The following is a 15,229-nucleotide window of genomic DNA, read 5'->3' on the forward strand; positions in this document are numbered from 1 at the left end:
CTGGGCCTGACACCGTTTGAGCCTGCCTCCTGATCTATAGACATATATTTTGAATGTGTACACTATGCTATCCATACATGTTATCCGGGGATACGGTACCCTTTCTCACCTCTGTGCAATCACGTGTAATCCATACTGGGCCTGACACCGTTTGAGCCTGCCTCCTGATCTATAGACATATATTTTGAATGTGTACACTATGCTATCCATACATGTTATCCGGGGATACGGTACCCTTTCTCACCTTTGTGCAATCACTTGTAATCCATACTGGGCCTGACACCGTTTGAGCCTGCCTCCTGATCTATAGACATATATTTTGAATGTGTACACTATGCTATCCATACATGTTATCCGGGGATACGGTACCCTTTATCACCTTTGTGCAATCACGTGTAATCCATACTGGGCCTGAGAACGGCTGGCGAGCTGTTAAGCAAGCTACAGCACCTGTGGTTTGCACACGTAAGTTTTTCATTTTTTCAGGAATGACGGTTAGGCCTAATTCCGGAACTGCGGTTGACCTGCACTTACTGGGAAATCATCGTTCGTGGGGAATAATCTGAATCCCAGATCCCCATCACTAACGTTGTTCAGCGGGTTATCTCCACCTGTAAGCGACAAACGCTGGCCTTTTCAGTGTAGCGCACATGCAGCCACGGACATGTAAGGGCATGACACACCAGTTATTAGACAATCTCACGTGCCAGAGCCTCGCGTGTCCCTCTAGTAAGCCGGACTCGGACCGCGGGGCATGACGGAGTCTCGTTCGTTAACGGAATTAAGCTTGCAATGTGTGCATCTTTTTTGTTGCTGGATGGTTGAGGTTGCCCGTGTTGAGTCAAATTACGCCGTAGGCTCCACTCCTGGTGGTGCCCTTCTGGACATTCCTTTAAGGTTCAGCTTTGCAACCATACTACCCACGTAAAACAAACACTTTGCCTTCATGAACGCTGTTCAGACACACCACCGTACTATCAGGGACCCTGTGCCAGTGCCGTCGCCAACGAGTGGGCCCCCCCTGCTTGCTCAGGATCACAGCACTTGCAAGGTTGAAATACTGTGCAGTGAGATGGAAGATGGGGACGACGAGGAGTCCAGACTAGTACAGGGATTCCCTAGCGAGGAGACTTATTTGATTGTTTTCAATGTTGGGACAGCAATTTTTGGGGAGCACTATACTCTGGAGAATGATAGATGGGGCCCACCATACACTGGAACATTCCAAAGGTGGACATCAGACACTGGAGCAGCATTTACAGGGCCCATTATACACTAGAGCATTAGAAATGGGGCCCATTATGTTTGGAGCATTATTTGGGCCCATAAGACAGTGGAGCTTCATCCATGGGGACCAACATATACTGTAGCATTATGTGGAGCTCATCATATACTGTTTCAAACATTATATGGGACCAATGATTCTGTATGGAGAAATAGATGGGCTTCGTCATGAGATGTAAAAAGTGAAGTATTTTTCATTGTACTATACCGCTATTTCTCTGCCGTATCGGAGCATCATGAGTTGTGGTATGTGTTAAAGGGGCGCTCTTTCGCCCAGGGCACATGAAAACCTGGAGCCAGCCCTACCCCCCCCCACAACTTTAGCCAAATAACCCCCATTTTTCAGTGCGTAACTTGTATTATGAAGTAAATTAAGGTTGACAAGCTTAAGTAAGAAGAATTGATGCTTTTGGCATTCAAATGGGCACTGTAGGTGTGTTTCCTGTCCTCCTCTCACTGCCGACTTTAATTCCCCATTGATTTACATTGGGTTTCGTGTTTTGGTCGGACCCCCGACTTTTCCCTATAGTCGGACGATTTTGCTCGACCCGACTTTTGGAAAAGTCGTGTTTCATGAAACGAAACTCGACCCTAAAAAAGCAAAAGTCGCTCAACTCTAGTTACCAGTCTTACTCCCTGATACCTACCCACTTCAATGAGCAGTTTGATATCGCCACTGTGCATACGGCACAACTCCATAGTTTTAATAGCCAATGGGAAGAATTTGAATTATCAAAACTGTATGGCTGCGTTCACACGTCGCGTTTTGACAGCGGTTTTTAACGCGCGTTTTTGCCACGAAAACGCAAAAAAACAGCAACCCGTGCAATCCTATGGGATTCCGCAATGCTGCAGATTTTCCTGCGGTGGAATCGCATTGCAGAAAAATCCGCAGCATGCCCATTAATTTTGCGGAATTGCGGGGTTTCCGCCCACATAGGAATGCATTGTTCTGCTTACTTTCCGCATGTGGCTCTGCCCACCATGCAAAAAGTAAGCAGAACATTTACGGATGGTACCCAGGGTCCGGAGGAGAGGAGACTGTCCTCCAGGCTGTGGGTACCATATCCCTGTAAAAAATAGAATTAAAATAAAAAATCGGGTTATATTCACCTTCCTGCGTCCCGTGCAGCATTCCCGGGCCTCAGCGATGCTCCCGTTCTCAGTAATGCCTTGCGAGACCTTTGATGACGTTTCGGTCTCGCGATACTGTAGCGGTCCCTATTCCTCGTGAGATCGCTACAGTATCGCGAGACCGCGACGTCATCCAAGGTCTCGCAAGCATTACTGGGAACAGGAGCATTGCTGCGGCCCGGGAAGGCTGCGCGGACGCCGGAAGGTGACTATAACCCGATTTTTTATTATTTTTTTTATTATTTTTAACATTAGATCTTTTTACTACTGATGCTGCATAGGCTGCCTCATTAGTAAAAAGTTGGTCACACTCATCAAACACTATGTTTGACGAGTGTGACCAACCTGTCAATCAGTTCTCCAAGCGATGCTACAGATCGCTTGGAAAACGCTAGCATTCTGCAGCCTAATTACGCTTGAAAATCGCTAGTTTTTCCGTGGGAAAATCACGGGAATTTAAAATGCGATTTTCCTGCGTAATGGAATTATGGAATTCCCGCAGAAGTTACCATGGGAATTCCGCAACATGTGCACATAGCCTAATACTAGATACGGCCACTATTAAAAGACGTTTATTATCCTCTGAGGTCTTTGAAGACCCCTAGTGCCGTGAGGTAGCACTGAAGTCTCTGAAGAGTGAAGATGGAAGAGAACAAGATCGGAGTTGAAGGGAATGAACGAGGGAGGACCAGTCAAAATCTGCAGTGGCAGGGCAGGTGAGCGCGAGATGAGCTATATAAATGTAGGTATAGCAGTGCTGTCATAGCTTACCGTGGTCCACTCCAGATTTACAGGCAGCATTCAGTCTATCCAGTGCACTGCGTCTTTCTGACTGATCCATTAAACAATGTCCTGACAATGAAATCAAACTGGTTAATCAGGAATAATAAGGTCTCTATGCAAAACGAGTCTAATGATCCGACCTCTAAAATTACTTTACCTCACACATTTACCATTGAGAAGGGCCATTTTGAAAATTCTCAAAGATTATAAAGATTTTGGTCTATTGTCCCATCCCATCCATATAACCCCTATCTACCGAATTTGAAGCCAAAATAGTGTAGGACCCCTTGAATCACACCCCAAAATTACCTGCTAAGCAAATATACACCACAGATCATAAGCCCCAAATGATACTACCTCTAAATACAAACACAAGACTATCCCTAAATACAAATGTAGGTACGTGCGCCGACTGGGGGGTGGTCCCTTTTTCTCTGCGAACAGACTGGAGACAGAAACCAAAGTACGTTCAACAGGTCTTTATTGGTCATCCTCTCGACGACCACAGCAACGCGACAGTGTCCGTACACACAGGCCCGGGTACCTTTCACCTCCATCTCTTTCCTCCAATTGATGTCCCTCATGGTTCTTTCGCTGTGGCTGCCCTAGGCCTACCACCACAGCGCTTCACCTGTCCATCTGTCTGGTACCCCCGGGCTTTCTCTGTCCTGCGGCTATCCTGTCAGGGCCACCCTCCTGACCGTTTCTCCTTCCAGTCCTTCCTGGAGTTCTTCCTCTCTCAGTCTCTTCCTCCTGCAGTCTCCTTCTCTGCTGAACTCCTCCTCCTTGACTGGCCCCTCCTGGAACTCTCTCCCTCTATTTATTCTCCTCCTTGGGAATTCCCCTCTCGAGTCCCCGTAACTCCGCCTACCATGACTATGCGGTTTCCTAGCCTTAAGCTGCTGTTAAGCCCCTTTATCACAGCTCCCTGCCTCCATCTAGTGACCAAATCTGAGTACTGCACCGTCTCCTTTTCCTGCTGTCCTTTGTCTCCCCCTAGTGGCCCAAACCCAGTACTTTACCATCTTTCCCTGTTTCTAGCTGTCTCCCCACATATATACACCAGTCCACATCTAGTACATTTACGATATATCTTGTATTCACCTTCCTGCTGCAGACAGGTCCATAGGTCAGTCCACTTCCCTACACATAGACCAGACTAACCCTAAATATAGTGTATACCCCAGACAAGACTATACAAAAATACAGACCCCAAACAGATTGTCCTGAAATATATATTACAGACTGGACTACCGCTAAAAACAGACCCCCAGACCAACCACCCCCTGTATAAGAACCCAAGACTATCCTTAAATACATATACCAGACCAGACTACCCCTAAATATAGTGAATACCCCAGACAAGACTATACATAAATACAGACCCCCACCAGATTGTCATGAAATACATATTACAGACTGGACTACCCCTAAAAATAGACCCCCGGCCAAACTACCCCCAGTATACAAACACAAAACTATCCCTAAATCGATAAAATAGACCAAACTACCACTAAATATAGTTTAGACCCAAGTCAAGTCTATCCATAAATGCAGACCCCCAAACGAGTTTTTCCCTAAATATACATTACAGACAGGACCACCCCTAAAAACAGACCAGAGACCAGGCTACCCCAATATACATACCCAAGACTATCCCTAAATTGAAAGACCAGACTGGACAGCCACTAAATATAGTGTATACTCCAAGCAAGACTCTTGGTAAAGAGAGACCCGAATCAAAACTGTCCTAAATAAACACTCCAGACTGGACTACCCCTAAATGCAGATCTCAGACAAGGCTAACTTTAATACAATTCCCAGACAAGACTACTCTAAAAACACACCCCAAACCAAACTTCTCCTAAATAACAACCCTAGACCTGCCTAGTCCTAAATACAGAACCCAGACGAGACTAGCCCGAAAAAAAGACCCCAGACCAGATTACCCCTAAATACAGACCCTATTCAAGACCATTTCTAAATGAAGATACCAGATCATGTTAGCCATAAATACCATTCTGAGACCAGACTATCCCTCAATACAGACCCCAGACCGGACTATCCATAAATACTGCCCCCAAAAGACACTACTACCAAACTACAGACCCCAGATCAGACAATCCTTATGAAAAAAACCCAGATTAAATTACACTAACTACAAACCCCAGACCAGACTTCCAGTACTGTATATTCCAACCCCCAGACCAGACAATGCTCCATATTCCTGGAGTCTTGTGGATATTCTGTGACACGCATGCTGTATGATTTACCTTCAGCGCAACGACACACTTTTTCTTGACAAATGCGACCAAACATTTTGCTTCCTTCATCTTTGTGGTAGAATTTCCGGCAACGATTTTCTGTCAGAGAGAAAAGAGTAATTGTTTGCAATCCTCAGATTTCTCACTCGTGGGTGTTTTTAAAGAAATTCTCCTGCTATATTTATGCTTATGAAATAAAAAATGTGACATCAGAAGACCTAAAATAGGTTCATTTTTAGGAACTTTCTGCCTGAAAACACCATTTCACACAGTGTCAGTGTTTGTCAGAATGCTCCAAGTAACCAGACTGCCATGTTCCTCTGAGACGTATTTCTAAGTAAATGTAAAGTACTATTTATTGGAGATCATGGAGCTATACCAAATAATCACCCAAGGGTGGTGTGTGAGAATCACAGCTGCTACCTTAGTGAACATGCTGATTAACACCCTCTAACATCCTTCTACAGAAATTAGGGGTTTTAGATTGACATTGGTTCCAACTCTGGGACCACCTCTGGTTTCTAAAACTTAGGACTCATTCTAACTTTGTTATTTTTAAATAGATTTGTAAAACAGGATGTGGATTTTTATTTCAAATAAAGGACTTTAGTCTGGGTGTTTTTTATTTAACATATAACTATAGGATTAGTAATGGATAGGTGTCTTATAGATGCATCTCCTTTACTAACCCCTGGGCTTGATGTCAGCTGACAATACCAAAGTGACATCAACCCCACAAATATGAAACCCACTAGCCACTGCCACAGGGCTAGTGGGAAGAGCCGGGCAAAGCGCCAGAATAATTTGTGAATCTAATAGATGCGCCTTTTCTGGGGTGGCCGTGGGCTGCTTTTTTTTAGACTGGGGGGACAGTATTCATGGCCCCCAGCTATATGCTTTAGCTTGGCTGGTTGTCAAACACGCTGTGATTTATTAAAATTATTTTAAAAAATGTTGTGGGGACCCCTCTATTTTTGATAAACAGCCACGATAAAGCTGACAGCTGAGGCTTGCAGCCCGCAGCTGTTAGTTTTGCCTGCACTGGTTATCAAAAGTAGAACAGACCCCACGTCATTTTTTATTATTTACTTATAGTGCAGGCACCGGCTAGTGAATACTCCCATCAGTGGCACCTGCTATCACTGTTATCAGTCACAGGAGACTCAGGCTGATGGAAATAGTACTCACATCAGCTGACACCTACAGTTGTGGCCAAAAGTATTGACACCCCTGCAATTTTGTCAGATAATACTCAGTTTCTTCCTGAAAATGATTGAAATCACAAATTCTTTGGTATTATTATCTTCATTTAATTTGTCTTAAATGAAAAAACACAAAAGAGAATAAAGCAAAAAGCAAAACATTGATCCTTTCACACAAAACTCCAAAAATGGGCCATACAAAAGTATTGGCACCCTCAGCCTAATACTTGGTTGCAAAACCTTTAGGAAAAATAACTGCCACCAACTGCTTCCGGTAACCATCAATGAGTTTCTTACAATGCTCTGCTGGAATTTTAGACCATTCTTCTTTGGCAAACTGCTCCAGGTCCCTGATATTTGAAGGGTGCCTTCTCCAAACTGCCATTTTTAGATCTCTCCACAGGTGTTCTATAGGATTCAGGTCTGGACTCATTGCTGGCCACCTTATAAGTCTCCAGTGCTTTCTCTCAAACCATTTTCTAGTGCTTTTTGAAGTGTATTTTGGGTCATTGTCCTGCTGGAATACCCATGACCTCTGAGGGAGACCCAGCTTTCTCACACTGGGCCCTACATTATGCTGCAAAATTTGTTGGTAGTCTTCAGACTTCATAATGCCATGCACACGGTCAAGCAGTCCAGTGCCAGAGGCAGCAAAGCAACCCCAAAACATCAGGGAACCTCCGCCATGTTTGACTGCAGGGACCATGTTTTTTTCTTTGAATGCCTCTTTTTTTCTCCTGTAAACTCTATGTTGATGCCTTTGCAGATAATAATACCAAAGAATTTGTGTTTGCAATAATTCTCAGGAAGAAACTGAGTATTATCTGACAAAATTGCAGGGGTGTCAATACTTTTGGCCACAACTGTATGTGACCAGCAGTAAACATTTTACGCTCAATCATTCTCTCATCTGACAGCATTGGAATCACAGCCCTCTAACCGGCGGTAATAATCTTACCGCTGATCAGATCCACCAGGGTTTCTTGTGATGTCATGCAGATTAAAACGTGGGAAACACCTGATGTTCAGGGAACCGAACCCAAACAGTAACGCATACGTCCTGGAGGACTTCCTAGACAAGTCCATGTTCAAGTCCATGCCCAAACAGTACTGTAAGTGTTCAGTACGGATCTCGAACTTTACTGTTCGGGTTAGCCCATCACTATTCTTTATCCTTGGCAATCCATTGTGAATTGGAGAGTTTAATTTTTCGTCGTTTTCCTTAAATGTATAAGATTTACCTGGTGAATAATAGTCATAGATTGTGACAGATCCAGGTTGCATAAGTCCTACGTTTAAGTACTTGTGAAGATTGAACTTCAGACATTGCTCCTCTGTGTGTGAAACCTGCAAGGATCAAAAAAGAAAGTTGTAGGTCACAGTCCCCACGAAATCCCAGCCATGGCCACCATGTAAAATGGAAGCCTCTAATTTATCACAGCCTCATTTACAGCAGAGATATGTAAAATAAAATGTACAATATAATAGAAAAATACTATTAGAGAAAATAATAAAACAGTAAAGATAATAAATAGATAAATAAAGTAATAAAGCAGTAAAGATAAACCTAATGAATGTAAAGTGAATTCAACACAAAATAATCAGAAGGATGTTCATCAGCTCTGCAGCAAAGGCAAAGGGGGGGAAATCTTCCATACAGTATTAATGTAGGTTTCTGTCCACTGCACAGCAAATTTTGGGATCTCTATGATGTTGATAGGGTGGAACAGGACCAAAATTTGATCTGGAGAGTAAATTAATGAATCTCTAAAGCAAATAAGGTGGCAAGATGGTCATGATGGCACGTTGTTCTTCCCATCAAGGATTGAGACCTGATAAAAAAAATTAAAGACTTCCTCTGTTCACTCCAGAGATTTAGATTTAAAAGATTTGATCATTTTGTTACCAGACAGGAGGACCAGTGAATGGCGATGTCTTTGCCACCGAGAGAAAACAAGGTGCAGAAATTTCAGGTTGCTTGTAGATAAAATTTTATTCAACTGATAAGGAACAAATAAAAACTATATGCACAATGCGTTTCGGCAGTTTGAAGTCTTCTTCAGATGTATGGAGAAAATCATAGAATCATAGAATCGTAGAGTTGGAAGGGACCTCCTGGGCCATCTGGTCCAACTCCCTGCTCAAAGCAGGATTCACTAAATCATCCCAGACAGATGTCTGTCCAGCCTCTGTTTGAAGACTTCTATTGAAGGAGAACTTACCACATCTCATGGCAGCCTGTTCCACTCATTGATCACTCTAACTGTCAAAAAGTTTTTCCTGATATCTAATCTGTGTCTCCTGCCATTCAGTTTCATCCCATTGCTTCTAGTCTTTCCTTGTGCAAATGAGAATAAAGTTGATACTACTACAATGTGACAGCCCTTGAGATATTTGTAGACAGCTATTAAGTCTCCTCTCAGTCTTCTCTTTTGCAGGCTAAACATTCCCAAATCCTGCAACTTTTCCTCATAAGACAGGGTTTGCAGACCGGTCACCATTCTGGTTGCTCTTTTCTGAACTTGCTCCAGTTTGTTGATGTCTTTTTAAAATGTGGCGCCCAAAGCTGGACACAGTATTTCAGATGAGGTCTGACTAAAGAGGAGTAGAGGGCAATAATGACTTCACGTGATCTAGACTGAATGCTTCTGTTAATACATCCTAGAATTGCATTTGCCTTTTTTGCTGCTGCATCACACTGTTGACTCATATTCAGTCTGTGATCTATTAGTATACCCAAGTCTTTTTCACATGTGCTGTTGCTAAGCCCTATTCCTCCCATTCTGTAATTAGTTTGACCCTTGCTATATAGCCCTTTCCCAGTATGAGAAAGGGAGGGTGTTCTGCCCTCTGAATATAGGGCGAATATGTTTGCATTATGTGCTGGTTTAGTTAGCACCATCTAGTGGTGGCTGAATTTATAGCTGTTTCTTAAATAGCTTTACAGCCTGTGTCTTTAACAGAAGGATGAGGAAGAAGCCATTTTCTTCTGTGTAAATCATTGGATGCACGTTGTTTACTTGTCCTCCTGTAACTCTCCTATTTGAGTTCGCTATCCGGGTAAAGCATATCTGGTAAGGTTAATATCTTTTCTTGCAATTCAGTGTTGTACAGAGATGTTATTTACTGTACAGCAGCCTGCTCAGTAGATGTAATTAGACATCTGTGTGTTTCTATGTAAAGTTTGCATCACACTGAATGCCTCCTGTAATTCTTTATAGTTTTACCGCATGTTCTATACTCTTCACCAATAAACAAGTTAGACTACAGAGAACAGTCTGCTTATTTGGAAGGCAGAGCAGTGGTTTATGCTGTATGCTAGAGTGCACACCGTGTCAATGTGTATGAAGGCAGAACAGTAAAACAGATGCTAGACGCCTGCGATAGTGAATATGACTTAAGGAGCCGCTTGTACCCACACCGCACTGCCTGCGGGTACTGCAGAGGCCGCCATACAGTCACAAGTACCGAGAGTGCAGCCTGCCAACAAGTGCTTCATCTTTCCCGCCAAGTGGAAGCCGCTGCACATAGACTGTTTCCCGCTAATATACTCAGTAATACGCAGCTAAACACACAATGTCTCGAAACAGCACATCCTCACTCAAAACAAGGTTATGAGCAAGTTCTGGCAGGTCGTCAATAGCAGAGCTCGCTGCTGTCGCTCATGCCGAGGCCGAAGCAGCCAAAGCAAGATCCTCTTTTGCTGAATGAGACAGGCATCTAAAGCTGAGACAAGCAGATCGAGATACAGAAACTGCATGCATGCAAGCCGAAACCGCATGTTTGTAGGTAGAGCTAGAAAGACTTGCTGCAGACAGCAGAGATACCAATGTCAATCAACTGTTTTGAAGTGTTTTGCTCATGATAGTCCAATCTGTATGAAATAATTCAAAATCTAGATATATAATTTTATCACTTGCAATATGAGCTGTGAATGTAAGGCCCCATTCATTGTCATTAAGTCCTCTCACAAATTGTATAGCCTCCTGTTCCGTACCACTCCATATGATGATAATATCATCAATAAATCTGCGATAGTATTTAATAAATGTTTTTTACTCATCTGACATAATTGACGATAGGGTCTTGAAATGCCCCATAAACATATTTGTGAACTTGGGATGAATCAAGAACCCATTGCGGTCCCAAGCCTCTGCAGGTATAGTTTATCTTCAAACATAAAAAAGTTATGCGCTAATATAAAATGCAGACCTGCCAGCAAAAAAAGCTTTTGTTCCTTTTTTAAGGTAGGATCTGTGTTCAGGTAAAACTCTACACATTATAGTCCTAATTTGTGTCCGATATTGGAATAAAGCGCTGTGACATCTAGTGTTGTAAATAAATAATTCTCCTCCCATATAATTTCTCTTGTCTCTTTACTCAGTTGTGCCCAATCTCTCAGATAAGAGGGAAGTTGGATGATGAACTCCTGTAGATAGTGATCTACATACTGTAGTGTAATAGGGAGCTAGCTAGGGATCCTATGAGTGATATAATGGGGCGTCGTGGTTTTTTTTTTAATTCTTGTGAATTTTTGGAAGATGATAAAATATTGCTCTAGTTGATGCAGAGTTGGTGAAAAAACATTTTTCTTTTTTTAATACTTTTTCTTTGTAAGCTTTGCTTATCAATTGTAAATATTCTAGCTCCAATCGGGGTGATAGATCTGTATCAAACAGTGTGTAATATTTGTTGCCCAACAGAATATTATATGCTTCTTTAACATAATCATCTATATCTCATAATCATCTGTATCTTGTAAAATGACCCCCGCTTTATCTGCCTGTCTAATCATGATTTTTTCATTAGTTTGTAAAAATTGCAATGCTTCTTTCTCTTTTCTTGTGAGATTGATATCTCTTTTTTGAGCAGTACCACTTTTTTTAAATCTTCTGCCACCTAGGAGTAGAACATATTCAAATAATGTCCCCTATGGTGAAGGGGGTAAAAATTAGAGCTAGGTCTCACATCCCGATATCTGAAAGGATCTTCAATTGTCATATCGGTTTCAGCATGTGAGTTTTTCATCACTTGTCTGCTGAGTAGAGTTGAGCGACTTTTGGTTTCTTAGGGTCGAGTTTCGTTTCGTGAAACCCGACTTTTCCAAAAGTCGGGTCGAGCAAGATCGGCCGACTATAGGGAAAAGTCGGGGTCGTCCCGAAACACGAAACCCAATGTAAGTCAATGGGGAATAAAAGTCGGCAGTGAGAGGAGGACAGGAAACACACCTACAGTGCCCATTTGAATGCCAAAAGCATCAATTCTTCTTACTTAAGCTTGTCAACCTTAATTAACTTCATAATACAAGTTACGCACTGAAAAATGGGGGTTATTTGGCTAAAGTTGTGGGGGGGTAGGGCTGGCTCCAGGTTTTCATGTGCCCTGGGCGAAAGAGCGCCCCTTTAACACATACCACAACTCATCATGCTCCAATACGGCAGAGAAATAGCGGTATAGTACAAAGAAAAATACTTCACTTTTTACATCTCATGACGAGGCCCATTTATTTCTCCATACAGAATCATTGGTCCCATATAATGTTTGAAACAGTATATGATGAGCTCCACATAATGCTACAGTATATGTTGGTCCCCATGGATGAAGCTCCACTGTCTTATGGGCCCAAATAATGCTCCAAACATAATGGGCCCCATTTCTAATGCTCTAGTGTATAATGGGCCCTGTAAATGCTGCTCCAGTGTCTGATGTCCACCTTTGGAATGTTCCAGTGTATGGTGGGCCCCATCTATCATTCTCCAGAGTATAGTGCTCCCCAAAAATTGCTGTCCCAACATTGAAAACAATCAAATAAGTCTCCTCGCTAGGGAATCCCTGTACTAGTCTGGACTCCTCGTCGTCCCCATCTTCCATCTCACTGCACAGTATTTCAACCTTGCAAGTGCTGTGATCCTGAGCAAGCAGGGGGGGCCCACTCGTTGGCGACGGCACTGGCACAGGGCCCCTGATAGTACAGTGGTGTGTCTGATGGCGGGTGGGCCGAACCTGCACTTTCATCTGCAGCTTCCTCTTTGTCACCGTGTAAGATGGAACTGTATATGGGAAGGGTAACCTGAGTTTCATCAGGGTCAGATTCAGGCCGGGTAGCGTGCGAGGGGAATGTAGTGGTCTGGGTCAATGTACCAGCAGATTCATCGAGCAGTGGCTGGGCATCAGTGCACTTGTGTCGCCCCCAGGAGTACGGTCGCCACAGTGGCATTACCTTCCTCCTAGGGAGTGTGATGTCATGCTTGGGAGCAACGAAGGATCTCTCTAGCAGGTTAACTGATTGGGCGGCGTTATTCCCACGAGTCATGACCCTCCAAACAGCGTTCATGAAGGCAAAGTGTTTGTTTTACGTGGGCAGTATGGTTGCAAAGCTGAACCTTAAAGGAATGTCCAGAAGGGCACCACCAGGAGTGGAGCCTACGGTTAAATTCGACTCCACCTGGGAAACCTCAACCATGCCAGCTACAGAAAAGATGCACACATTGCAAGCTTAATTCCGTTAATGAACGAGACTCCGTCATGCCCCGCGGTCCGAGTCCGGCTTACTAGAGGGACACGTGAGGCTCTGGCACATGAGATTGGCCAATAACTGGTGTGTCATGCCCTTACATGTCCGTGGCTGCATGTGCGCTACACTGAAAAGGCCAGCGTTTGTCGCTTACAGGTGCAGATAACCCGCTGAACAACGTTAGTGATGGGGATCACTGATTACAATTATTACCCGCGAACGATGATTTCCCAGTAAGTGCAGGTCAACCGCAGTTCCGGAATTAGGCCTAACCGTCATTCCTGAAAAAATGAAAAACTTACGTGTGCAAACCACAGGTGCTGTAGCATGCTTAACAGCTCGCCAGCCGTTCTCACACCCAGTATGGATTACACGCGATTGCACAAAGGTGAGAAAGAGTACCGTATCCCCGGATAACATGTATGGATAGCGTACACATTCAAAATATATGTCAATACATCAGGAGGCAGGCTCAGACAGTGTCAGGCACAGTATGGATTTGACGGCCCAGACTACACAGCGGAGGAGCAGGGAGAGGTAAAGATTGCAAATGCTGGGGCCCTGCCAAGCAAGGGGGGGCCCACTCATGGGCGTTGGTACTGGCACTGGGCCCCTCATAGTACGGCGGCACCACCACCGTCAGAGACACTTGATTGCACTATGAGGGACCCTGTGCCAGTGCCCACGCCCAAGAGTTGGCCTACCCACCTGTCCAGGGCAACGGCACTCGCACGGTGTCGTGCGCTAGGTGGTGACCCCGGCCATGGGGGGGAGGCAGCACAGTTAGGGAGTTTTAGAAAGTGGCATATGTTGATGTTGGACATTCAGCTTATGAAAATGGCGAAATAGGTCAAGTCCCAGGAAGAGGTGGACCAAAGCAAGCCATTTTTCTGTCACCCTATGTGTCATCAGGGGAAGGTGGGACAAAATCCTTGGAAACCCATGCATGGTTCATTTTAATGAAGGTTAGATCATCCACATTTTGGGTTGACAGACGGGTCCTTTTTTCTGTCAGGATTGATCCAGCTGCACTGAAGACTCTTTCCGATAGCACACTTGCAGCTGGGCAAGCGAGCTCCTGTAAGGCATATTGTGCCAATTCAGGCCAGGTGTCCAGTTTAGCGGCCCAATAGTCAAAGGGGAATGACCTGTGTGGGAGAACATCGATATGGGAGGAAAAGTAGTTTGTAACCATAGTTGACAACTGCTGTCTCCTGTCACTTTCCATCGATGCAGTATTACCAGTTGTGTGAGCGGTACTTGAAAAATCAGTCCACAACATTGTCATGAAACCCCTGTCTCCAACGCCACTTCTGCTGTGTGCACCATGAACACCTCTGACAAGCTGCCCCCGGCCCGTACGGCTCGTGTGAGAACCATCACCGCTGCTGTGTGCTGGGAATGCCTCAAGCAACCGATTTACCAGAGTTCCTTGTTTATTAGCCAATATTAGGTCAAGTTTCTCCTGTGGCATGATGTTTTGTAATTTGCCTTTATAGCGTGGATCCAGGATGCTGGCCAACCAGTAGTCATCATCGTTCATCTTTTTGGCAATGCGGGGGTCCCTTTTTAGGATCTGCAAGGCATAATCTGTCATGTGGGCCAATGTTCCCGGTGTCAATGGTGCACTGCGAGTGCTGGTTGGAGGAGCACTTTCTGGCAAATCCACATCCCTCCAGTCACGCACAAACCCTGTACCAGACCTTGCCACGCCAACATTTTCACTTACCCCACGAGATGCATCCTCCTCCCCTAAGTAATCATCCCCATCATCATCCTCCTCCTCCTCTTCTTCCTCCACCTCGTCCAGGAGAGGTCCCTGAGCAGACAATGGCTGAATGTCATCAAGGATTCCCTCCTCCTCTTCCTCCTCATCAACATTGGCTGCAGACGCCTGCTCATTAAGGTGCGTCAAAGTTTGCATGAGCAGACGCATAAGTGGGATGCTCATGCTTAGGATGGCGTCGTCTGCGCTTACCAGCCGTGTGCATTCCTCAAAACACTGAAGGACTTTACAGAGGTCTTTCAGCTTCGACCACTGCACACCT

General features: G+C 44.3%; 1 protein-coding gene across 1 annotated transcript in view; it reads right to left on the bottom strand.

The window, feature by feature from the left end:
• Nucleotides 1–15,229, bottom strand: part of LOC141075418 (venom factor-like) — a 397,441-nt gene that overhangs the window by 13,385 nt on the left and 368,827 nt on the right. Inside the window, exons 36-38 of the mRNA XM_073562451.1 lie at nt 7,909–8,014; nt 5,475–5,564; nt 3,190–3,270 (exon numbers count right to left, since the gene is read on the bottom strand). Of these exons, the coding sequence (XP_073418552.1) occupies nt 3,190–3,270; nt 5,475–5,564; nt 7,909–8,014 (277 nt within the window). The remainder of the gene's footprint in view (nt 1–3,189; nt 3,271–5,474; nt 5,565–7,908; nt 8,015–15,229) is intronic.

This window comes from Dendrobates tinctorius, unplaced genomic scaffold (assembly GCF_039654945.1).
Source record: "Dendrobates tinctorius isolate UK_male_01 unplaced genomic scaffold, ASM3965494v1 ptg000351l, whole genome shotgun sequence".
Taxonomy (NCBI): Eukaryota; Metazoa; Chordata; class Amphibia; order Anura; family Dendrobatidae; genus Dendrobates; species Dendrobates tinctorius.